The sequence below is a fragment of the Bos indicus x Bos taurus genome, chromosome 11 (genome assembly GCF_003369695.1).
Source record: "Bos indicus x Bos taurus breed Angus x Brahman F1 hybrid chromosome 11, Bos_hybrid_MaternalHap_v2.0, whole genome shotgun sequence".
Taxonomy (NCBI): Eukaryota; Metazoa; Chordata; class Mammalia; order Artiodactyla; family Bovidae; genus Bos; species Bos indicus x Bos taurus.
Window position 1 is genome coordinate 22,337,877 of NC_040086.1, and position 26,198 is coordinate 22,364,074.

A 26,198-nucleotide genomic window follows, 5' to 3' on the forward strand; every position below is an offset into this window, starting at 1 on the left:
CTGAAACAGAGCCACTGATGCAGTCTAATGCTCACAGTTTCTTCGGGTGCTTATTGGGAAAATTCCCAATCCATTTGATGAGAAAGATAGTCATTTATTAGAAAAAAAAGTAAATCTATGCAGTCTGTGAGAACAATCTGAAAATATCAAGGATATTTTAAGCCTCAGGCATACATTTACCAAGATTCAGGGTGTCAAATTTCCTATTGGATTACCAATGGCAGCAAAAACTTGTGCTTAAAGTTTTAGACTGAAAGATCAAAGACATTTTCTTGCAAATTCTAACAATAAAAATAACTTTACATTTTTGCATGGTGCTATCCTTTGCTTAGATCCAATACCACAAAAGTTGTTGGTGAAATATCAATAAAATAAAGTCATCTCAGTATTTCTAATTGTCTAAGTGTCCCAAACAGATTCTAGGACATAATGAAACAGTTTGTTAAATAGGCTCCACTCTGTACCCACCCCTTATCCTTCCCCCTGGAGAAATTTCATGTACCAACTGGTTGAAAGGGTGAATTTGCCTGTTCGTAAGATGTTAGGATGGCATGACCGACTCGATGGACGTGAGTTTGAGTGAACTCCGGGAGTTGGTGATGAACAGGGAGGCCTGCCGTGCTGCGATTCATGGGGTCGCAAAGAGGTGGACACGACTAAGCGACTGAACTGAAGATGTTAGCAGCAAATGCTAGGGATAAGACAATTAGTGTATATGATAGTTGAGGGTTGATTTAGCTGAGAACATTTAAGCTAAGCTATAGTTAGTGGAGAGTCTATATGGCAGTAGATGATTAGGTATTTGGGCAAAATTAGGTGGGAGTCCCATTCCTTTTACACCAACACGCCAAAACACATTTCTAGAAAATATCAGCCAATGTATGGGGACCTGTGTGCTTCCAGAAAAATATAAACTCACATCCTGTTAATCCCCCAGGATTTGACCTACAAGAGGATGTTTTTTTCAAGAGCTGTATTCAAAACCTCCCAAAAGACAGTATAATTGGAAAAGGAAGAAAGTGGCCCTAATTGATCAAAAAAGTTTCTACCAGAAATGCTTGCCAAATGAGGAAGGAAAAATGAAATTCTTTCTTTTAAAAATCTACTTATGTATTTAGAAGGAAAGATATAATTAATAGTGTTATAAGCAATTTTCAAATGACTTTAAATTTACACCCTTAGCAAAAAAAGGAAAAGGAAATCAGGAATATGCTTCCTTTCCCATCTCTGCCCCCTTTTCCTGTTTATAAAAGAGATCTGATAAAAAAGAATGTCAACCTGACATGGACTTTTAGGGCAAATCTAGACATCTGAAAATACAATCTGAGTTCTTTGATTTATATCATCCATTTTGTATTTATGTATCTCTATGCTCTGGGAAGAGATGGGATAGAGGAGATTAACTGCTGAAACTATATCTGATTCTCATAGAAATAATCTTCAAACTACTATTTCAAAAATAATTTTTTTGGTTGGTTTTTACACAGGTTGAAATGACAACTTTTGGTAAAAAGAAGATTGAAAACAGCACTTAATTTACTGTGCATAAAAGGTCAGTGTTTCAGAAGCTTTTTAAATACTGATAGGTCTGTTTGAGCTTTAATGTTTGTATGGGCTAGATTTAAGTTCAATATCCCTTCTGGTGTGTTGATTATTTTAAATATTTAATTCTGAAATATAAATAACATAAAAACAGAATCCGCTTTCTATAAATGAAATTATCAGGTTGCTACGTTGTGAAATTTAGAAACTTCATGACTTTAGAAAAAAGAGGAAGGAAATTAGTGGAGGCATTTTTATTAACACTTGTATAAGTCCAGTGCATTACACAAAATAACTCAGCAATACAGAAAACTGTGCCAAAAGCATACTTTTGGGGGGCTTGACAGAGCTTCCCTGGTAGCTCCGCTGGTAAAGAATCTGCCTGCAATGCAAGAGACACCGGTTCGATTCCTAGGTAGGGAAGATCTGCTGGAGAAGGGATAGGCTACCCACTCCAGTATTCTTGGGTTTTCCTGGTGGCTCAGCTGGTAAAGAATCTCCGTGCAATGAGGGAGACCTGGTTTGATCCCTGGGTTGGGAAGATCCCCTGGAGAAGGGAATGACTTACCCACTCCAGTATTCTGGAGAATTCCATGGACTATTCCATGGGGTTGCAAATAGTCAGACATGACTATAATCTTGCTCATTACTTTAGAAAAAAGAGGACGGAAATTATTGAAGGCAATTTTATGAGACACCTGTTTAAGTCCAGTGCATTACACAAAATAACTCAGCAATACAGAAAAGCGTGCCAAAAGCATACTTTTTGGGGGGGTTGCCAAAGCCAAAAGTTATGCATTCTCAGCTTCGATTTTCATATAAAAACTGAGAGTGTGTTAATTGTACTATTGTTTCTGAAAACTGGGAGTTGATCTTCCACAAGGATAGTAGTAGTAGCAGAAAACATGCATGACACTAAGTCAACTCCGTCACATCCGACCCTTTGTGTTCAACCCTGTGTCTGACCCTGTGTGACCCCATGGATTGTGGCCCTCCAGGCTCCTCTGTCCGTGGGATTTTCCAGGCAAGAACACTGGAGTAGGTTGCCATATCCTCCTCCAGGAGATTTTCCTGACACAAGGGTTGAACTCACATCTCTTATGCCTCCTGCATTGGCAGGCGAGTTCTTTACTGCTGAGTCACCTGTGAAGGATGAGGGCTTTCGAGTATCTTAGACAAGGGTAGCCTGGGATGAGATCATAACACATTTTCTTTTGGTTAATTCTACTATTTTAAAAATATGTTCTTGTCAAGCACACAGATAATTCTCACCCGCATAATTAACCATATTCTTCAATTATATGAGCATCATGAGAATGTAAAATCTTTTAAGATATCTTCCTTGAAATATTTTACAAATTTTAGTGTTGAGTATAAGAACGCAGAGAACTATTTTTCTCAGTAGACACATGGGCCATATAAGCTTTATCTTAAATACTTATATAACTGTCTATTTTTAGGTGAAACATCATTATGTATTTTGTTATCTAAGGGAAACTGTTTCTTCTACTTGGAAGAAATGAGATTTTCATATAGGAGGATGGTTCACTGCAAATCTAGGATCATATTTTCAGGAAAGATCTGCTTGGAGAATTTATTTATTGCTCTACCTTGTGACTTTAAGAGATCTAATAACTAATTCCATAAATTAAATGTGGTTTATTTCAACATGGAAAATGTCATGGACAGAGGAGCCTCGTGGGCTACAGTACGTGGGGTCACAAAGACTTGGACACGACTGAGCATGCATACACATGCATATTTCAACTTTGGAATGTATGGGAAATGTCTCTGAAAATCTCTGGGCCAGGTCTTTATAGGCAAATAAGCAATTTCCAGTACATAGGGCTATATAATCATTTTAGTAAATTAATTTCCTTCTATACTCTTGGATTTGGCTAGGTAGATCTGTCTTTGCAATCAACAAATTAGGAGTGCTGGGCTCGGCATTAACTGTCAAAATTGACTCAGTAACATTGAAATTAGTCAATTTCTCTTGGTGTGTTTGGTTACTAATGTGAATTTCCCTACATTTGCATATCATGAATAATAACTACAGAGAAATACTTGATCCACCCATATTTCCTGGAGGCATGGAAGCTACATATGCTATTTTTCTTGATGTTTGAAGATGTATGTGTGGGTCTTTATCCTCCATCCATACCTACATATATCAATAGAATAGAAGGCTAGGTGGATGGGCACTAAAACATTAAGAATGTGGGGCTGGTGCACTGGGATGACCTGGAGGGATGGTACGGGGAGGGAGGGGGGAGGGGGGTTCAGGATGGGGAACATGTGTACACCCGTGGCAGATTCATGTTGATGTGTGGCAGAACCAATACAATATTGTAAAGTAATTAGCCTCCAATTAAAATAAATAAATTTAAATTAAAAAAAAAAAAGAATGTGATCCAGAGAGGAACAAAATGAACAGCTGCTGTGTGTAGTTTCAGGGTCTAATCCTGTCCTAAACATTTATAGAGATCCACACTAAGATCCAAAGACTGTTTCCTAGGTGAAATATCATTATATTAATATCTGATTTTCCAATGACAAGTTCACTTTCAGAAAAACATGCCCCTAGAATTTTTAGCATGAGCCTTTTCCCCATTGCTGAAAAGTAATAGTGAACACTACTAAGGGAAATGAATATCATGGGAGTAGCCAGGGAAGAGCTACAAAGGTTGGGAATTAGGAAAAGAAAGGTTAAGGCTGCATATTCCCAAGGGGACACCTCTCTGGATCTTTGGAAAAGGTTAGGGATGCATGATTCTAAAGAACGTGAGCAGGTCAAGCATCTATAAAACGCTACATCGATTACCAGGCAATTTTGGGCAAGCAATTCTTCCCATGTAAAGACATGGGTCACAATTCTAACTACAAAGTTATGTTGCTTTTTTAAAAGTTATAATGTTCTGCTCTACAAGTCAACTAATTAAAATAATTTATACTATGATCACTGATTTCAAAGTTCCATAGGAGATTCAATCAGAGGACCTTTGACAAAACTGAAATTGGAAAAGCCTCTGAATGCATGTTTTCAGATACCTTGACAGGTAGAAAAAAGTCACAGACAGCTTCATACTCACCCGTTTTTTTGTTGGCTGGAAAGCTGAAGCACTCTCTCCTTTGGGAGTCCCACCATTTAGTGGTTGCTCCTTCTATACGTAAGACAGTCTCTCTTTGGGGAGATGATTAACTGTGGCCCAATTAAGCTTAAAAAATATCTCTTTTTACAATTGTTTCCCCTTCTATGCTATCTTTGCAGGTGGAATACCAACAGGACCAACTGACTCTTGACACACACTGATGGAAGACAATGAACATGATTAGAAGTGATAGGAATATGATGGTTGAAAAGAAGAATTGAAATGCAATCCACTACTAAAACCTGTAAGTGGAACTGAAAGAAAGCTAATGAATCCACTCCTAACAGCACCTTTCTCTTTCTGTAAGATAAATATGATTTTGTATGTCTCGTCTATGTAATACCCTTATTTATCAGTTGAAATGCTCGATTTTACTTCTCTTGGCCAAGAGAAACAATGACTACAACCAAAACCAAGTGCCATTGGAGATTTACGGTAAGATCCAGTGTTGTACATGGCTGATTATGAAATGACCAGATATTCCTGAAGTTGTGAAACTATACCCAAGACTTGCTCTGATTATAACTGCCCACTATCAGACAGAGAAAACCATAATCAAGAGAGATTTCATTTCTTGGGTCAGGAAACACTGAAGGAAATCTTACAGGAGCTGATTTACATTCTTGAGAAAGTGAAGTTTTGTCACCATTAGAGAATGCAGGACTTCGTCATCTATTAGAGGATATTTGTTATTTTTCTGATTGCTTCTACAACATTCTCTGATGTATGCAGCACAGACTGGTGAATCTCACTTTGACAGGTTAGGAGCAGGGCTGTGGGATCAACAGTGAATCACGCCCCCTGTGGATAAAACTACGTGTACGGTGATCTTTTTATTAATAGTGAGACCACTGGAGGGAAGGTATATATTAGGAAATGTAATAGGATGACAGTCACCTATCAGAATAGCTTCAGAATTGCAGACAGACAGTACGCTTTTCAAGAAAAGATTATAAGAAGGAAAAACTTAGTGCGCTTATGCCATGAATAGTAAAAGCAAAGTTCTATGAAATCTCCACTGGTAGAAGGCTTGAACTGGAACCTTTGAAAGAACAGAATTAGCTTATAAGAGATTAGAATCATTGGGCCACAGCATTGTGCTGAATAGTTGCTCAATAGTCAAGGCTAGTCTGGTCATTGAATTATCCCTTTTACTGTTACAGTAGTAAATGTTGGCTGCTTATTTTGTGTTAAACCAAAGATTGGGTCCCAGGATACATACTAATTGTTGATCCAAGAAAATTACCTTCACATACGAAAGTGTTTCATGCATGACCATATATGAATATAATGAGGAATTCTAAAGAAAAATTTAAAGACAATTAGATGAATAAGGTATCATTTATCTCAGCAGTCAGACACTGTGCTCCCTTGGGACATTCAAAGCAGACAACGCATGACCAAGGGTTGACATTTGTAAGGTGGTTCCTGGGCATCTATGTTCTTTCTTGTGGATGAGGATACCAATGGCACAATAATACCTTTTGGGTCTTTATTTCTTCAAAACATGAAAACAAAAGATGAAGTAGATGACAATGAGAAGAGAGAAAACATTCCGTACAGAATATGCTGGATCACTAGTGATTAAATCAGAAATCATTAGAAACTTTATTTGTCTGTGTCAATAATGTGTACCATTTATAAGGAACAGCACAATTAGTGCACCTCCCCCGCTAAGCTGTGCACAATACACACACAATAATCAAACAAAAGGAAATAATTTTACATGACTATAATTACTAAAACAACCCTGAACAACTAGAATCGTATTTTCCCTGTAACATGAAAATTTAAAAAGCAAACAAACCAAAAAGCTTTGAAATTGAAATTGACCAATGGTAAAGATTTCTTAACATCCTCTGTGAAAATTTGCTATGGGATTATTAACATTCCAAATATAGCTAGAAAGAAGTGCAAAGTCTTTCTAATGTTTAAACAACTCATCTCTCTTGACTATTTACTTGGTGTTTCTAGGCTAGCTTTTCATTAAATAAATCTCCAGAAAAAAATGGGTTAGGATTATGCCACCAGTGCGCTGGGCCATGACAGGTCAGGGCTGAGGCTCCAGGAGATGTGAGAAATTAGAGCTGCAGGGGGCATGGAAAAGTACTGCTGTCCAACAAAGATCAGCTGAAGACAAAAATTGGGATTAATTGGGATTTCTCAGACAGCTGGGTCATCAGCAGGATTTCCTTACTTGGTTTAAAATGGAAAGGTGTACAGATCTGCAAGACTGGCTCAGGATACACAGACTGCTGCCCCTTCCATATGCCTTATACTCTCTCAGTTCAAGAAAATCTTAGACATCTAGGCAAGAGAATTTCAGCAATTGTGTTTTTCTTGTAAGATCAAATTGTTTCCACATGGCTGTGTTAACTGTTACTCAGGGGTTAACTGTGAACCCCCTCAGGATCGGGATCTGGGCTGTCTGGTCCATGGTTAGTCCCCAAGTCCTAGCATAGCACTGGGCAGATTGGGTGGGCACTCAGCATTTCCTTATTCGTTCAGTCAGCCAGTGTTTTTATTACATGATGAGTGATTGTGATTACTAAGTGGAAGAAGAGAAAATAAGAAATGAAGATTATTATCAGTTATGTATCTCTGAAACAACACAGAGGGCTTAGGGGTGTCTCCGGCCTGGGATTCTTTATGGATAGAGAAATGTCTGAGAGGGGACCTAAGTCATTCCATTTTTCCTCATTTGTGGACTCACAGCTTTGGAATGTTGGGTTTATCATGCTCTTTGATATTGTGAAATAGAGCCATTCCGTTTCCAGGATTAAAAACCTCCCAGAGCAGTCCTAGGAGAGGCACTAATCATCTCATTTAATCACTTCCTCCTCAGCCCTCCGTAGAGAAGACACACTTTGAAAGGCCTGTTGCTCACTGTGGCTTCTTTTCTCCTCAGGAACTGCAGATACTATCAGAGGGGTCTGGACAGTGAAAAAAATGGGGCTCTGAATAGCCTTTTACATAAAAAAATAAAATGAACAAACCAGCACTATCTACCGTCTGTGCCAGACAGAGCAGATGTGAAATAAATACTTTTGGGGCAGGGGTGTTCCAGGAACGGAGGCTTTCAGAGCCCAGGCACATCTAACGTATCCCCTTCTCTACACAGCCCTTCTCCTTGGCCTTCCTGAACCAACAGGTGAGTTTTCAAGGCTTTGATATGCACCACGCGGCTAATTTTCCTTGAAGATACTTTGTCGCGTGCCCGCTGTCCTCTCAATAGCTTTAACTCCCACGTAACAGTTATTGTTTCTTAGAAATGAACGTGCAGATCCATGAACAATAAGCCATTTTCTCCTTTTATCCCTAATCAAACTCAATAACAACACAAAAGTTACAACTCAGGTGAAAAGAAAACTCACTCACGTCTTCAATGTCCAATCAATGTCGCCAAATGGGAGAACAGTATATGCTATACTCTACTATATACAGATACGCTTTGTTTTGTTGTATTTTTCATCCATGCACTGTGTAACAGGTATCACAACAACATTCCCAAACAGGCAGATGAAAGAGGAGCAAATGTTCCATCATGACTGGAACAGGAGTGTGCAGGCCACAGGTGCCTTGGAAAACAGAACTGATGGACAATCCCAGGCAGTAGCAACATGGGGCACAGACTGATGTGAATGGGAAAGGATGGTGTGCTTTTTGAATGGAGTTATTCTTCCTGTTTGTACGAGGGGTAAAGGGCAGGAGAAGGGGTTTGGGATGGGAGGGCTGGGGAATCAGCGGGTGTAGAACATCAGAATCAGGGCCTTGCTAATCACAGTCCAGCGCTGAAGAGATAAGAAAGGACTTTGTGCGTTCCTGGGAATCTAGGCATGTTGTTTTTGTACCTGTTGAACAAGGGTGCCAGGCCTAGTATCTTTAAACATCAGACTGTATCTAGAACCATGACTCTTCTTGGCTCCATTCCAGCTCCCCTGTTTCTTCTTGGAGGGAGCTTCACCTCTGCTCCCACTCCAGAGATAAGCATGAAATTTAGTAATATGGTGAAGACATGCTTCTTTCTTCTTCCATGCCCGTTTCCTTTCTTACTCCAAAATAATTTTTAAAGTTTTTGGGCAAAGGGAGAGTCATCTTCCTGATTTCCATTTTTACCATTGAGATTGGACATCACCTCCCACAAGAGGACCACAAACCCTGATCTTCCCCCTGCAAAACCAAAACCAAACCCTAACATCAACCACCTCCCAACCCCGACCCAAAACAAGCAAAAACAGAAAACAAATCAAAGACTTAAGGATTTATGAACCCGGGGAGAACACAGCCCTTCTGGGCTGAGCTGCAAAGATGGCCCTGCCTCCATGCCTGGTTCAACAAGACGACGCCCCTGGGAACGGGAGGTGATGCCTTCTCTCTCCGGCCCTAGTACAGAGTCTGCTCTTGAAGCTGGATTCCATCAGCAGGTGGGTGGACATGACAAATGCCAGTTTCCTCTGTTCATTATACATAATTTTTATGTATATATATATATGTATATATATATATAAATTTACTACATCTGATTGTTCCTTTAGAAGCCTTTTATGTGGCAGTAGGCCTCCAGGGAGGAGAAGAAAATGTACAAGAGCCACAGGAGCACAAAGAGGCAGGATGTGAGGAGCTTGGCAGTCCGGGGCCCACCCAGCTCACCTCCAATTTCTGGCCTCCGCCGATACAGCAGCACCCCCACATTGATGAAAGCAAAAATGGTGAAGAGAGTGACAGAAAAAGCTAGCGTGCCAGGGGACACTTTGAACTGTTCCCCGTTGGCCGCGTGGTAGATGGCGGCGATGGACCAGGCCACACCGATGCCCAGGAAGACGTTCACCGCGTTGCTGCCTGTGACGTTACCTATGGATGCGTCCGCATACTGGTCCTGGGTGGCGGCCACTTTGCTTGCAAATGTGTCTGAGGAGGAAGAAAAAAAAGACAATGCGCGATTAGCCATTTACAGAGGTCTGTCTGTGGAGTGCTGGAAGCTGCAGCCGTGTACTCTGGAATCAAGCCTTCGGTTGAAACCCTGAGACCAGGACAGAGCTTTGTTCGCTCAAGTCCCAGCCTGTGTCGTCAGAACGAGAGGATCCCTAGGTAACAGGATTCGAGGGCTTGGTGGTGGGCGAGTTATAGGCGACTTTGGTCAAGTCCTTTTCCCCACAGATACCACAGTTCTTTGTTGATGGTAACAATTCTACGAGGGTAGTAAACTCTAGAGGTAAGGATAGTCGGCTCAGAGAGGATAAGTAAATGGGTGCAAAATCACGCAGCAAGGAAGAAGCCACATTAAGGCCTGAGCTCAGGCCTTCTGCCTTCAGAAAATGCTTGTTCATTGTATTATCTCACCTTTCCCTGTGCCTGGCGTCCTAATGGGCAGCCTCAAAACTCTTTGTTTACCAATAATCATGAATGCATCTTTTCTCTGAGGCTAGGGAATTCACACATTTTCTTTCTCTACAAGGAGTAGGACAAAACTGACTTAGACTTGGTGAACAGAGCACAAGGGTTTAGTGCTCATTTAAGCCAGAGGGTTTCAAATTCTTCCTTTGCAAGTGAGTATGTGACCCCAGGCAGTTAATTTTTAGAGATTCAATTTCCTAATCTGTGAAATGAGGATAGTAATGCTCACTTTAGAGTGCTTTTGTTAAAATTGAGCTATTAAATGTAAAATGCTTATGTTTCTGGTACAAAGCAAGGGTAGCTATTTTTGTTGTTTTGGGAAGACAACATGAATGGAGCTGCCCAGATCTGTTTATTAAAAGGTGAGGTGAGGATGGATCTGAAATAGCTCCCTTTATTAATAATGTAACAGGACCTGTAAGATATTCAACTTCCTTTTCATATGATCACTGAGTTACTGATATCAAAGTCCTTTCAGCTACCTCTGCAAAATATGTTGCACAGTCAATTTAGAATAAATATTAATAACTGTCAAATTGCACTCACATTCGCAAAACCAGCAGTGGCAGGTATGCTATTACTACAGGGTATCATGGTCTAAGAATATGTGTAGGTGTGTGATATCTGGATGGCTTTCTCCACTCTGTTGCTACTCCAACAGTGTGTGTGCTAAGTCGCTCAGTTATGTCTGATTCTTTGCGACCCTATGGACTGGAGCCCTCCAGGCTCCTCTGACCATGGGATTCTCCAGACAAGAATACTGGAGTGGGCTGCCAGGTGTCCTCCAGAAGATCTTCCCAACTCAGGGATCAAACCCATGTCTCTTACATCTCCTGCAATGGCAGGTGGGTCCTTTATCACAAGTGCCACCTGGGAAGCCCAAGCTCCAATGGGGATGATACATAAAGTGTGTTTGCTTACATAAGCCTGTAGATTCTTGTGCTTTACCATCGGAGAGAGGTTATTTAGGCTTCTCAGAGGCTACTGAATCTGCAGTGTCACTTTCTTTCTGAAAGGGAACTGGTTAACCTTGAGGGTCTGTTGGATGGACCCACAGATAGATTCTGACCTACGTTTTATAAAGAGGCAAACTTCTTACTCCGTGCTACCCATATTACATAGATATGTTTTTAGTTTTTAACGGGTGGATAATTGCTTTACAATGTTGTGCTGGTGTCTGCCATATAACAATGTGAATCAGCCATAGTTACATGGATATTTTCACTGAACCCTCAATCTAAGCCTTGTAGAGTAGACATTATTATTCCATTTTTACAATCTGGGAAACAGTGATGTTGTGATAGTCTGCCTATTGGACAGGGTGTCTGTCAATAGAGCAAGGATTCTGAAACCAAATCTGTTTGATTTCAGAGCCATTCTCAGCCTACACCTTGTTTTCTCTCCTAGGAAGGCTCACATTTTCCTCTTCTCAGTCCCTTTCAGGCTGCCCCGTTCCTTCCACTCAGAAAACTTGAGACAGGTTTCCGCAGAGTACTCTTTCCTTTACCGGTGAGAACTAAGAAGGAGGTGTAGGCAGCTGGCTATCCTGTCCTGCTGGACCAGTGCTACATGGTACACTTGAGATCACACACTGCAGCCTGAATCAGGATCATCACGGAGGCCGGCGAGTAAAAGCCGAGTGAGACAAATCTTCGTCTCTTGCAGTTCATTATTAAGAATTATTAGGAACTGCCACAGCAGCAGCCTCAAAAAAAAAAAAAAAAAAAAAAAGTCACTTGGCTTTTAATTTTCAAGGACAGACAGCTGAACAAGGAATGTAAATGAACACAGTCCAAGCGGGGAGACAGCCCCTTACAGCTCAGCTACTGCCGAGGAACACTCGAGATGGTATTCTGTGCTGACATGTCTGCTGGTGGTGGCTAGTGATGCGGGGCCTTCGCCTTCCTCTCTTGCCCCCTCTGCCATGCTGCAGGGATGGGGACCTGGCATCCTTGGCCTGCTTACCTCCCTTGGCACATAGTATGTGGCACTCTAGGCTTCCTCGGTGCCCCATCTCCATTCGACAGCATCTCTGCTGCTGTGCCAGAAGTGAATGAGGCACAAAATCAAAGATTTTACTGGGCCTTCCTGGGTCTACAGGGATTTCTTCTCACTCAAGTCATTTTTTCAATAGCTCATTAATGTGAATAGCGCAGCAGAGTCCTAATAATAATAGGTTCCTGTTTATAAATGCCTCTGAAAGTTAGCAACCCAAGTGATTAGCTTATATCACATAAATGAAACATGTTTGGGCCTCTGAGCCAGGTAGGTTTTACTTACTGGAATTATACATCAGATCTTTGTTTTGCAATTCAAAAGCTGTATAAGAAAATTGTAGAAACATATGTAAATCCAAACTATTAGCTTTAATTTCAACAGAGACAACTCTGTTTTCCAAATGAAGTGTGATGGAATCTCCCCAAACCACCTTCTCTCATCACTGCTTAGCGCACAGAGTGGCATACCACAGACTGTAGATGAGGTCCAGCCAAGACTGGCCCTGAATGCCAAGCCCAAGACCCGTTTGTGGCTGAACAAGGCAAAAGCCATGCAAATGCCATTCCCGGGGGTGATATCCAAACAAGAACTGTTGCCACAGAACAGGCATATTCAGAACTTAGACTGTTAAATACCAACCAAAGGAGTCAGATATCCACTGTGACTGCTACAAACTAATTGTTAATGATAACTTATATATGGGTTTATAACTATACCTACATAATAGGAATTTTTATTTCTAATTCTCACCTTGAATTCTAATACATTTAAAGTTAATTGTAGAGTTTTAGACTTTTGATTCTGCCTCCTTGGTCCCTGTAACCGTGAATCACTAACAGGAAAGATATGTTTGGGAGGCAGTGTGGCTGGAATTAAACCACACATTACAGAGTCAGGACATGATTGTTCTCTGCATCTGGCCTTTGCCAAGTCACTTGGTCAATACGCAGGACTATGTCAACACACTCCCCTTTCTTCCAGAAATCATTTTTTTAACTGAATTTCTCCAACTTTATCACTACCTACAGACTAAGCTTTAAACATTTCTTCTGTAAAAGGGATAGTTCTCACAACCCTGCAGGTCACATGAAGGGTTTCTGTGTTTTGTATAGTTCCACCCTGAAATGATTTATCTTTGCCTTGACTCTTAGCATATGCTGGGGGCCAGCTGTTCAACTCTCAAGCGGTCTGTGCTCAGGAACTGACGCTGACAGTGATTCTGACTGAAGTCCAGCCTGCTTATGGAGGCAGGGTTGCTGTCTCCCAGCACCCGTGAATTATTGACAACATGAGGGGCTCAGAGCCTCCTCATAGTAGTGACAGAAGTCTCATCAAGTGGACATTCTGGGCTCTTCTATCTGTGTGTACTCAGGGGTTCTGGTTTCCTAACTTTACTGTTGGGTGGTACATAGAATATATCACAATACTCAATTCAGATAAATGATTTTGGTGGGGTTTTCTTTTTTGCAGGAGTCTATACATGTCTACCCTTAAACCTGACTAGTGATGACAATATCTCCTTTTAAAAGAATAAATGACCTAATGAAATATTCAAAGTGATGTCTAGGCCTGAAGATTTTGCCAGTGATGAAACTGTGCCAATATTTGTGAAGTTAAACCACACAGCACAGTCATTGAGCTCTTAAAAAGAGGTAAGAAATGTTGGCATGGTTATTGACTTCAAATCATGTACGTGACTATATGAGTGTAGCCATGGAATAGCTGGTGGCAGGGAGGACTGTTTTAGATACTGCTTAATGTCAATCAAGTGTGGACTGAAAATGCTGGGAGATCCTTGTTTTGTGTTTTTAAAGATTTGGGGCTCTACCGTCCACCCAATTAATCAGACTCTCTGAGAAAAAGACACAGGGATATGCATTTTTATAAATGCTTGGGTGAGTTTGATGGAGGTGCTGGGGCAGCCTGGCATGAAGTCCCCTATCCTCTACTTGTGCTGTGCTCTCTTTTAAAAAACCCAGCTCAAGCATGGCAACTATGAAAGGCCAAGGAACGAGGGAAATTTCCTTAAAATTAGTTGAATTCTGGCTGTTTCACTTGCCACGTAAGAAGTTTACCTACTTTATATGGTTGTGAAGGAAATGAGTTAACATGAACAAGAACAGGGCCTAGTACTTAATGAGTGCTCAATATTAGTAATTATTTTTATAATACACCAGAGCCAGATCCCAAGAGAATCCATAAGTGGTCCAGAATTCTGAGTTACTATAATGATTCTAAACTTCTGGGGAGTTATAACACCCTTTAAAGACATATTAACTTTACAGTCCTAGGTATTTAAAAATGTGGTAGAACATAAAATTATTCCTAAAATCAGAGATTTTTATTTGAAAATTCCATATAACCTAAGTCATAAAAGGGCTGCCTTTGTGGTTCAGATGGTAAAGCATCCCCCTGCAATGCAGGAGACCCAGGTTTGATCCCTGGGTCAAGAAGATTCCCCGGTGAAAGGAATGGCAATCCACTCTAGTATTCTTGCCTGGAGAATTCCATGGACAGAGAAGCCTGGAGGGTTATAGTCCATAGGATTGCAAAGAGTCAGACTTGACTGAGTGACTTTCACTTTCTAAGTCATAAAAAGACACTAGAGATCTGGTTTATGGCCCTAATTTTACTAGTGACTGAAAGACATCCTTGCTTAAACAACACATATATTCCTCTATTCTTTCCTCTCTTGTGTGTACTTTCTGTTTCACTCTTTTTGTTTCACATCCTTCTTACTCTGCCATCTTGCCTCCATCCTGAATCCTCACAACGTCGATTTTGTTGACCTACATGTGTTTTCTCGACTAACACAGGGAAGGTACCACTGTCCTTACACAGAGGGTGAATCAAAGGAGAAGTCAAATGGAAATTTTACTTATGTACTAATTCCTCTGTCACTAAGGACTTTAAACAAGTTTTTGCCTTTGTAATATTTATTTATCCCCATAAATATGAAACCCAAACTTCTTACTTACATACACACACTCACCTCACTGGTTCATATGAAAAGAAACCTTGTTTGGCATCCAAGTGAAGTTTAAGAGATCAGGGAATTACTGATGTTTGATTGATGTTTGACCAGTTAGAGGAATTATAAAAACTGACAAAGGGAAAAACACTTAAAATTTCTAGCCATAAAAATTTGTCCCTGAAAAAGAAATGGACACAATGACACTGACTTTTAGAAGAGAAGAAAAGAGGTAAGTCACAAGTTCAAGAGGACTCCTGTTGGCAGGTCAGAACACCTGCTTCTACTCATTTTTATCACCAGGGTAGCTTCGGAAAAATACCAGATTGTGAGCTCCACTCTGGGTTTCTGTTCCCTTGGTCTAGAATGCAGCCTGAGCACTGACATTCGTTAAAGCTCTCCAACTAGACTGAGACCCACTAACCAACTATGCAGAGCCTTCGATTCACTCTCTGTGTAAGGACAGTGGTACCTTCCCTGTATTAGTTGAGAAAACACATGTAGGTCAACAAAATCTATGTTGTGGGGATTCAGGATGGAGGCAAGATGGCAGAGTAAGAAGGATATGACCTCACCTCTTCTTAGGAAAACACCAAAATCACAATTAACTGCTGAACAACTATCAACAAAAAAATGCTGGGCTCTAACAAAAAAGATATCCTACATCCAAAGACAAAGAAGGAAGTCCATTACTCTGATGGTAGGAGGGCACGGTTGTGATAAAATCAAATCCCATGCCCACTGGGGGAGGGGTGGTGTGAGCCAAAGACTGGAAAATAATTATATCACAGAAGTTCTCCCACAGGAGTGAAAGTTCTAAGTTCCACATCAGCGTTCCCAGCCTGATGGTCTGGCAACAGGGGTGGAGCCTCCAGAAAGTCTGGCTTTGAAGGCCAGCAGTGTTTGATCACAGGACTTCCACAAGACTGGGGGAAGAAGAAACTCCACTCTTGGAGGGTGCACACAAGGTCTGTGTGCACCAGGACCCAGTGAAAAAAGCAGTGAGAGCCTGGGCCAGACCCACCTGCTAGTACTGGAGGGTCTCCTTCAGCGGAGGTAGAGGCAGCTATGGCTTACTAGGGAACAAAGACACTAGCAGTTCTGGGGAGTGCTCACTGGTGTGAGCCCTCAGGGCAGACCACCATCTCTCACCGAGACCTGGCCCCACTCAACAGGATCCCGTTCTAGGACACCTCAGGCCAAATACCCAACATGGTAGGCACACACCCCCTACTCAGCAGCAGACAGCATGCCTAAAGTCTTCCTGAGCATGTAGCTGCCTGCTAAACCCCTTGACATGGTCCTGGCCACCAGACAGACAAAACTCAGTTATACCCAGCTTGGGGGAAGGCAAAATCACTTCAAATCACTGAATGATATAACCTAAATGAGATAAAAGATAATATAGAATACATAAATATTATTTATGCCTAGCACACAGGGGAACTACATGATAAACTAAGAAAAAAATTCCCTTTCTGGTCATAAAAGTTTTCATTCTCATTTTCTGATGGTTTCTATTCCTTTTGACATTTTGAGAGTTGATTTCAGTGTAAATAACAACTTCCTGCATTTTATACCAACTTTCAGTTTACAAAGCACTCTGAAATCCATATTAATCCTCTTACGAGCTCCCTAAATTGTCAAGATTATGCCTATTTTACAGGCAAGAAAAGCATGGCTGAGTCAAGAGGTTGATTCCAACAATAACATGAATAATGGTTAGAAGTTCTGTTTCCTGAATTCAGTTCTAAAGTTCTTGTTTCTAAAGAAAAGTCTCAAACCTATCCTTACACCTAAAGCAACTAGAGAAAGAAGGACAAACAAAACCCAAAGTTAGTAGAAGGAAAGAAATCATAAATATCGGAGCAGAAATAAAGACAAACAATAGCAAAGATCAAAGAAACTAAAAGCTGGTCCTCTAAGAAGATGAACAAAATTGAGAAACCTTTTATCCAAAATCATCAAGAAAAAAGGGAGAGGGCTCAAATCAATAAAATTAGAAATGAAAAAGAAGTTACAATGGAAGCCACATAAATACAAAGGATCATGCGACTATTACAAGCAGCAATACACCAATAAATTGGACAACCTAGAAGAAATGAAAAAATTAGGTACAATCTCTGAAGACTGAACCAGGAAGAAATATGAACAGACTAATTACAAGCACTAAAATGGAAACTGTGATTAAAAAATTCCCAACAAAAGTCCAGGACCAGATGTCTTCACAGGCAAAGTCTATCAAACATTTAGAGCAGAGTTAACACATAACCTTTGATACCCTTCCAGAAAATTGCAGAGGAAGGAGCACTTCCAAACTCATTCTATGATGTCACCATCACTCTGATACTGAAACCAGATGAAGATACCACACACACAAAAATTCAGGCCAATATCACTGATGAACATAGATACAAAAAAATCCTAAACAAAATACTAGCAAATCAAATCCAACAAAACTTTAAGAGGATCATATACCATGATCAAATGGGATTTATCCCAGAGATGCAAAGATTTTTTCAATATCCACAGACTAACTAGGGTGAACTACCCCATCAACAAATTGAAATATAAAAACCATACGGTCATATCAATAGATACAGAAAAAACTTTTGACAAAATCCAACACTCATTTGTGATAAAAACTTTCCAGAAATTGGGCATAGAAGGAATGTATTTCAACATAATAAAGGTCATATATGACAAACATACAATGAATATCATACTCAATGGTAAAAAGCTGAAAGCATTTCCTCTAAGATTAGAAACAAGATCAGGATGTGCACGCTTGCAGTTTTATTCAACATAGTTTTGGAAGTCCTAGCCATGGCAATCAGAGAAGAAAAATAAAAAGAATCCAAATTAGAAAAGAAGGAAGACCTTCACTGTTGGCAGATGAAATGATAGTAGACATAGAAAATCCTAAAGATGCTACCAGAAAACTACTGCAGCTCATCAATAAATAGTGAAGTTGGAGGATACACAAAGTACAGAAATCTCTTGCATTTCTATACACTAACAACAAAAGACCAGAAAGGAGAATTAAATAGTCCCATTTACCATAACATCAAAAAGAACAAAATATCTAGAAATAAACCTATCTAAGGATGCAAAATGCTTGTACTCCAAAAACTATAAGATGCCGAAAGAAATTGAAGATGACACAGATGGAAAGATATACCATGTTCTTGTATTAGAAGAATCAATAGTGTGAAAATGACTATATTATTCAAGGTAATCTACATAGTCAATGAAATCCCTATCAAATTACCAATAGCATTTATTTACATGGAACTAGAACAACAAGTCTTAAAATCTGATGGGGACACAAAAGACCCGAAAGCCAAAGCAATTTTAAGAAAAATGGAGCTGGTGGAATCAGGTTCCTTGACTTCAGACTATGCTTCAAATCTACAGTAATCAATACAGTATGGTACTGCACACAAAAACAAGTATATACCAACAGAACACGATAGAAAGCCCAGAAATAAACCCATGCAACTGTGGTCAATTAATCTATGTCAAAGGAGATAAGATTATACAATGTAGAAAGACAGTCTCTTCAATAAATGATGCTGAGAAAACTGGACAGCCACATGTACAAAACTGAAATTAGATCATTTTTTACCACTATATACAAAAATAAACTCAAAATGCATTAAAGAGCTAAATGTAAGATTGGATGCTATAAAACTTCTAGAGGAAAACATAGGCAGAACACTCTTTGACATAAATCACAGCAACATTTTTTCAAACTATATCCCAGAGTAATGGAAACAAAACCAAAAATAAACAAATGGGACCTAATTAAATTTAAAAGCTGTTGCACAGCCATGTGCAAAACAAAATGAAAAGCCCACATAATGGAAGAAAATATTTACAAATGATGTAACTGACATGGGATTAATATTGAAAATTTATAAACAGCTCATGCAGCTCAATATAAAAAAAAAACAAACAACCTAATCAAAAAATGGGCAGAAGATCTAAGTAGACATTTATCCAAAGAAGACATACAGATGGCCAAGAGGCACATGAAAAGATGCTCAACATGGCTAATTATTAGAGAAATGCAAATCAAAAGCACATTAAGATATCACTTTACACCAGACAGAATGGTCATCATCAAAATGTCTACAAACCAAAAAATGCTGGTGAGTTTGTAGAAAAGGGAACCCTTCCACCCTATTGGTGGGAATGTAAATTGGTACAGCCGCTATGCAGAAACATATGGAGATTCCTTAAAAAACTAAATATAGAGCTACCAAATGATCTAGCAATCCCACCCCTGGGCATATATGCAGAGAAAGCCATGGTTCAAAAGGATACATGCACCCCAGTGTACATTGCAGCACTATTTACAATAGCCAAGAAAGGGAAGCAAACTAAATGTCCGTTGATGGAGGAACAGATAAAGAAGATGTAGCATGTACATACAATGGAATATTACTCAGCCACGAAAAAGAATGACATAATGCCACTTGCAGCAACATGGATGGGCCTGGAGATTATCATACTAAATGAAGTAAGTCAGAGATAGACACATATCATACGATATTGCTTGTATTCAGAATCTAAAAAAAAAAAAAAAGATACAAATGAACTTATTTACAAAACAGAAAACAAACTTATGGTTACCAAAGGGGAAGGGTGGCAGGGAGGGATAAGTTGGCAGTTTGGGACTGACATATACACAGTGCTAGATAACCAACAAGGACCTACTATATAGCATATGGAACTTGGCTCAATATTCTATAATAACCTAAATGGAAAAAGAATTTGAAAAAGAATAAATACATAACTGAATCCCTTTGCTGAACACCTGAAACACTGTTAATTAACTATACTCCAATATAAAATAAAGAATTTAAAAATCAACATTTTGTTACTGGATAAATTACTTTTCACTTTGATATTGTTAACTTGAACGTTTGCACTTAGCAGGGTTACCCCTGGAACTTAGTTTTCCTATGATGTATCTGAAATCCTGGTATATTTCAAGTTCAAAGAAAGATTAATTCTAATTAAAATAGAGAAATAGTGTGTCTATTCTTCAGGGAACACAAGGCAGAGAAGAGAATGAACAACAACCAGCAGTACTATTTGATTTGCTTTCCAAACTGTAATTTGATACATGTTCGCAAAAGGAAATGGTTAACACTCCACGTACACATACTGGGAACATACAGTTCCATAATAGGATTATTTTTCAGAACAATGTTCATGAATGTTCAAGAGTGGGTTCAAGGTTCCCCTTCCTTCTTCAAGTTCCTAGCTTCATGGCATTTGCTAAAATTTTCTAAAGTCTCTGATTCTAATTCTTGATGTTAATAGAAGCATTTTGAACCTTCCAAAGAACTCTGTTGGTTTCCCTGAGATGGGGCTCTTGAATTTCTCAGTCAGTGTTGCCTTCTCACTCTCAGTCCTGAAAAGAACCCTGAACCAACTAGCTGGTTGTAGAGCAAATAAGTTGTGTTCTAACCTGGCTGTCTCTTGCTGCTGTTGCTAAGTTGCTTCAGTCATGTCCAACTCTGTGTGACCCCATAGACGGCAGCGCACCAGGCTCTGCCATCCCTGGGATCTTCCAGGCAAGAACATTTGAGTGGGTTGCCATTTCCTTCTCCAATGCATGAAAGTGAAAAGTGAAAGTGAAGTCGCTCAGTCGTGTCCAACTCTTAGAGACCCCATGGACTGCAGCCTACTAGGCTCCTCCGTCCATGGGATTCTCCAGGCAAGAACACTGGAGTGGGGTGCCATTGTCTTCTCCGGGGTGTCTCAGAATTCTGTCCATGGAATTCTCCAGGCAATACCTGCATTAATATGGTTCTGGAGTGGATCAGATTATGTATGCTGGGTACCCTGAGAGTTCTGCTTGTTTGCTCACCCAAATAAAAAGGTTGATGCAGATTATAGTGGTGGACATTCCAATGTGTGTCTGATCAAGTAAGGGGTTACAAAGTTGACTGACTTAAAGGAAGTCTCCTTGCACTGGTCAACCAGCAGCTGGATGATGAACATGATTATCTGACAGTTTCCAGTTGGTGCATGTGAGATAATGGTTCCACTTAGCATGGAGATATTTAGTAAGCTGAGGCCACTATGAGTGGCCAGTTTGGTCACCTGAGTCTGTGTTACTTTGGTAACGACTATTGCTACTGAAGAATACCAGTCCTAGTAACTGGTCAGCATGCTGCTGCTGCTAAGTCGCTTCAGTTATGTCCGACTCTGCTACCCCATAGATGGCAGCCCGCCTGGCTCCGCTGTCCCTGGGATTCTCCAGGCAAGAGTACTGGAGTGGGGTGCCATTGCCTTCTCCATCTGGTTAGCATAATATATCTAATTATGGTAGTAAGGAGCCTAAACTTAAATAACTGAAAGTGTTAGTCATGTCTGACTCTTTGCTACCCCATGGACTGTAGCCCACCAGGCTCTTCTGTCCATGGAATTCTCCAGGCAAGAATACTGGAGTGAGTTTCCATTCCCTTCTCCAGGAGATCTTCCTGACCCAGGGATTGAACCCAGGTCTACCGCATTTCAGGCAGATTCTTTACTGTTTGAAGCACCAGGAAAACCCCAAACTTAAGTAAGACCTGGCTTACTTTACTTACTCTACTTACTTATTACTTCCATTTGCCATGCACTGGCCATGTGACCTCAGCACAACTTCTCTAAGCCTCTAAAACCTCACCTGTAAAAATGGGAAAATACAAGTCCTCATTTATATGGCTGATGATTAAAAGAAGTGATGCAAAAAGGCGTAGTGTGGTGTCTGGAAATTGGTAGGTATAACAAATGCTAAGTGTTATTATATTTTGGAAATCTTTGTTCTGGTAATAATAAAGGATATGTGAATGGTATTAAAATCTTTTATTATGGTTTCCTTCAGCAAGGTGATTTATGGGTAATAGACCTTATATCCCACTCCAGTACTCTAGCCTGGAGAATCCTAGGGATGGGGGAGCCTGGTGGGCTGCCGTCTATGGGGTCGCACTGAGTCGGACACGACTGAAGCGACTTAGCAGCAGCAGCAGCATCAGACCTTATATAGGATAATAGGAAAATGTGGTTCTGTCCTTGATGTTCAGAAATGATAGAAGAGATAAGGAAAACAATAGTTAACATTTATGTGGCTTCCTAGGTGAGGCACTACACATACATAGATCCTCATTTAATCCACAAACAACCCTTTAACGTGGGTACTATTATTATCCCCATATAACAGATGTGAAAATTGAAGCCCAGAGTATAAGAAATTTGACCACAGTTACACAGCCAGTAACAAGAGGTGAAGCTAGGATTCAGACCAAAAAGGTGTGACTCTAGCTGGAGTGAATGTTCTTAACCACAAGTCTGGCGGGGGGAGGGGGTGGGTTGATAAGGACTAGATAACTGACATACTTTAAACTTGAACATGGACAAAGAGTTCAAAGAAAGTGTACAGAAACAATTATGTTCAACTATGATTGTAAATACATAATGTTAAAACAGCTGATCATTTTGAGAGGTCAATGACTGATAAAACACTTTTTTTAAACTCCTTATATTCCTGGCTTCTCCCAGCATTACATTTACACTGTCTACAAAAGTACATAAAAATGGGTTTGAATGAATCTATGTTAAATAATTAAAATTTTTTTAATTTTGAGTCATAATTCTCTTACTTTCATAATAAGCCTTTGGTGACACCATGCCCTTGAGGGTAAAAAAAAAAAAAAAATGGTAAGATTTAGTGAAGCAACATTTTCCAAAGAAAAAAGAGAAGGGCAGATCTGGGACTAAAACAAAAAAGCTGAATTAACTGTCACTTTCCTGAGCCATGCTAGTCTGTTAAGAGAAAGATACACCTGAAACTCCCTTTTTGCCTCAAAAACAGTTCCGAACTGCCCTGTACAAAATAGTGTCCCCCAGTTTGCTTCTCTCTCCCAATCTTCCTTGCATTTGAAACCTGGTTCTTTCTGCTGCGCTTTGTTCTATTTTGGGAACATCCATCTCTTATCTGAGACTTCTCAAATCCTCTCCCTCCTCTTCTCAAGTCCTACTTTAGAGATGGTAAAGCTCAAGGTCCCCCAAGTATCACTAGAGCTAGATATAGCTGAGAAGGATCTGAAAGAAAAACCTGGGAAAAGATGAAAACAGAAATCCTCGCTCTCACCTCCAGGTAGCCTTAATGAGTCACAAAGGAAACTCCCTGTTAGATGGCTATTGGTGTGATTCTAAGTCTGAGGCTCTAGACAATACACTGATGACCACAACCTGTGTTTTTACCCTGTGGGTGTCTACCAAGCTATTTATTCCACAGAGAAATTCTCTTTTTGAAGAGGCTGCTTTGTGTATTACAAGCTCAGGAGAACACGAAAAACTATTAAAAGTAGGCAAATGGAAAGTGAAAGTCACTTAGTCATGTCTGACTCTTTGCGACCCCATGGACTATACAGTCCATGGAATTCTCTAGGCCAGAATACTGGAGTGGGTAGCTGATCCCTTCTCCAGGGGATCTTCCCAACCTAGGCAAAGGGAGGCAACTCAATAAACGTTAAAGGTCAGTGCACACAACTTCAGCCCAGCCCTGGAGTCAGCAGGTGAGACCTAAGGGGGTTCTAAAAAGTTCTGATAATTGTCCCATTTCTGATTCCTCTTGCCTTGACTTGGTGTAACATTTCTCTCATTAACTCATTCCTATGAATCACATAGTACAAAATGGCATGTGTCAATCAAAAGTTAAAAATCCATAACATCTTTGGTCAAGCAATTCTACTTCTGGGAATTTAGAATTAACTTTACAAATGTGAAAGTTCATGTATAGGGATGTTTAGAGCAGAGATTTTATGTTAGAGAAAAATTAGAAACAACTGAATTTCTTGCAATTTCAGTAAAATAAATTGTAATTTCATATAACATAATATTGTGCAATTGTTAAAATCATGATGTAATGATACACTAACAGAAAAATTTTCATGATGCACCACTAAGAGAAAAAGCAGGTTATATAACAATGTCTAGTATGATTCCATTAAAAAGTGGTGGGTAAATATTTGTCTTTGTATACATATTTTTGTGCAATTTATTTACATATTCTATAATTTTAAAATTTGAAACACAGGAGATCAAGATGGAATAAGAGGACATGGAACTCACTTTCTCCAAATTAATAATTCTCACTTAAAATGAACTGGAAACTGGCAGAAGAACCCCTTTACAACCAAGGCTGTAAGAAAGATACATACATACTCTGGCAGGGAGAGAAGACAAGTGACTGGTTCTAGACCTGGGCCCTTAGAAAGGGACTCAGAGGAAAAGGGAGATGACAAGAGTAGACCTATGGAGTGAGTAGGTCAAGCCACAGACTGGACATCCCAGATCCTGGGGATCTATGCAGAGGAGAGAGACCCCCTTGCCTGGCTGGAGGAACTGGGTCCGATGGAAAGGCTGGAGAAGCCTGGACACTGCACATGTGCTGACTAGCTCTCGAAGCAGGGCAGAGAGAGGTCTGCCCTGGAGGTTACTAGGTTGCCAAAGACTGTCTCGTTCCACTTCCCAGCCTGAACTGAGCAAGTGATCTGGCCCTGCTTACTGCACACCACAGTGTAGTACTGGATCTGGGGCAGCCAGGAAGAGGGGGAGGACCAGACTGTGGTCACAAAGGTGACCCATGCTGAGGAGGAGCCCCGGGTGGGCAGCAGCAGCACACCAGGAACCACCCAGATCACCGAGAGCTGCCTCTCTACCACAACCAACCTACCAATACATGCTGAGTCCACGCGGGTCCTTGCCAGACTACAAGAGTAGTTCTACAACAGGGGTGGGGGTGGCGGAGGCAGGTGGCAGTGATTGGCTGTGGGAAACAAAGGGGATTCATACCCAAGGCTGCATCTGAGTGAAGCAGCAGATGCCTACACAGGCTGTGCATCAGACCTCTGTCTGCATACAGGCCCCGCATGCTTCAGCACAGCCCTCTGGGGCAATGGTCCTGGTACAGAGAGAGAGAGAAACAGATACTTGAAGGGAAAGGGGTCAGCTTGAGCCTGACCTCAGGGCTTCTTCTCTAGCAACTTGATTGCTAGACTTGACCCTGACACTGACCCTCACCAGGCAGTGATGGCCACTGAGCAGACAGGAAGTCCTGCTTCACATCTGACATCAGTTCTAGCCCTCTACCCCATCTCCAGCCTTACTGCCTACCAAGGTGATAGCTGCCCGCACACCCTGAGGAAACATGAGACAAGCATATACATAAAATCCAGTCCTCCCACCAAAGGCATTAGGTACATGACTGTAGCCCACCAGGCTCCTCTGTCCATGGAATTCACCAGACAAGAATACTGGAGTGAGTTGCCATTTCCTTCTCCAGGGGATCTTCCTGACCCAGGGATCGAACCCAGGTCTCCTGCATTGCAGGCAGATGCTTTACCATCTGAGCTTCCAGGGAAGCCCCAGTCTGTATAGGGATCCTCCCACAAAGAACACCACTTCAAGGCCACAATACCTGTTTAACCTAAATTCACAGAGGCAGAGAAAATTAAGCAAAGTGAAGGGTGGAACTATTCAAAATTGAAAGAGAAACAGAAAACCTCTGAAAAAAATAATAAAACAGAAATAGACAAGTTATCAACTAAAGAATGCAAAACACTGGTAATGAATTGAACTAGACACAGCTACGTCAAAAATTGTTAACTGAATTAAGGAAAATAACTGATTGAAACACGATTGTAGCAAGGAACTAGCAAATATAAATGAGACCCATTCAGAAATGAATAGCTGAAATAAATAAACCAGAAACATGAATAACACACTAAGTGATACAGAAGAATACACAAGTGACCTGAAAGATAGAATTATGGAAATCACATAATCAGGATGAAAGAATGAAAATGTTTTAAAAATGAAAGCAATTTGATATCTGGCATAATAGTAAGGGTTCTGACATTTTCATTATATGAATTCCAGAAAAGAAAGAAGGGGATTGAAAATGTATTTGAGGAAATTATGGCTGAAAATCTCCCAAACCTGAAGAAGAAATCAGATACAGGTACAGAATGCACAGAAGATTCCCAACTGCTTCACACTAAGACATATTGTAATTAAAATGGCAAAATTTAGAGAATTCTAAAGATAACAAAAGAGTCAAATACAAGGGAATTCCT

General features: G+C 40.4%; 1 protein-coding gene across 12 annotated transcripts in view; it reads right to left on the reverse strand.

Moving 5' to 3' along the window:
* Positions 1–6,278: 6,278 nt before the first annotated feature.
* The window catches only part of SLC8A1 (solute carrier family 8 member A1), a 447,727-nt gene continuing 427,807 nt past the window's right edge, over positions 6,279–26,198 (reverse strand). For all 12 annotated transcript variants that reach the window (XM_027555093.1, XM_027555087.1, XM_027555086.1 and 9 more), the window contains one exon: positions 6,279–9,602. In XM_027555093.1, the coding sequence (XP_027410894.1) occupies positions 9,226–9,602 (377 nt within the window). In that variant the 3' untranslated portion in view covers positions 6,279–9,225. The remainder of the gene's footprint in view (positions 9,603–26,198) is intronic.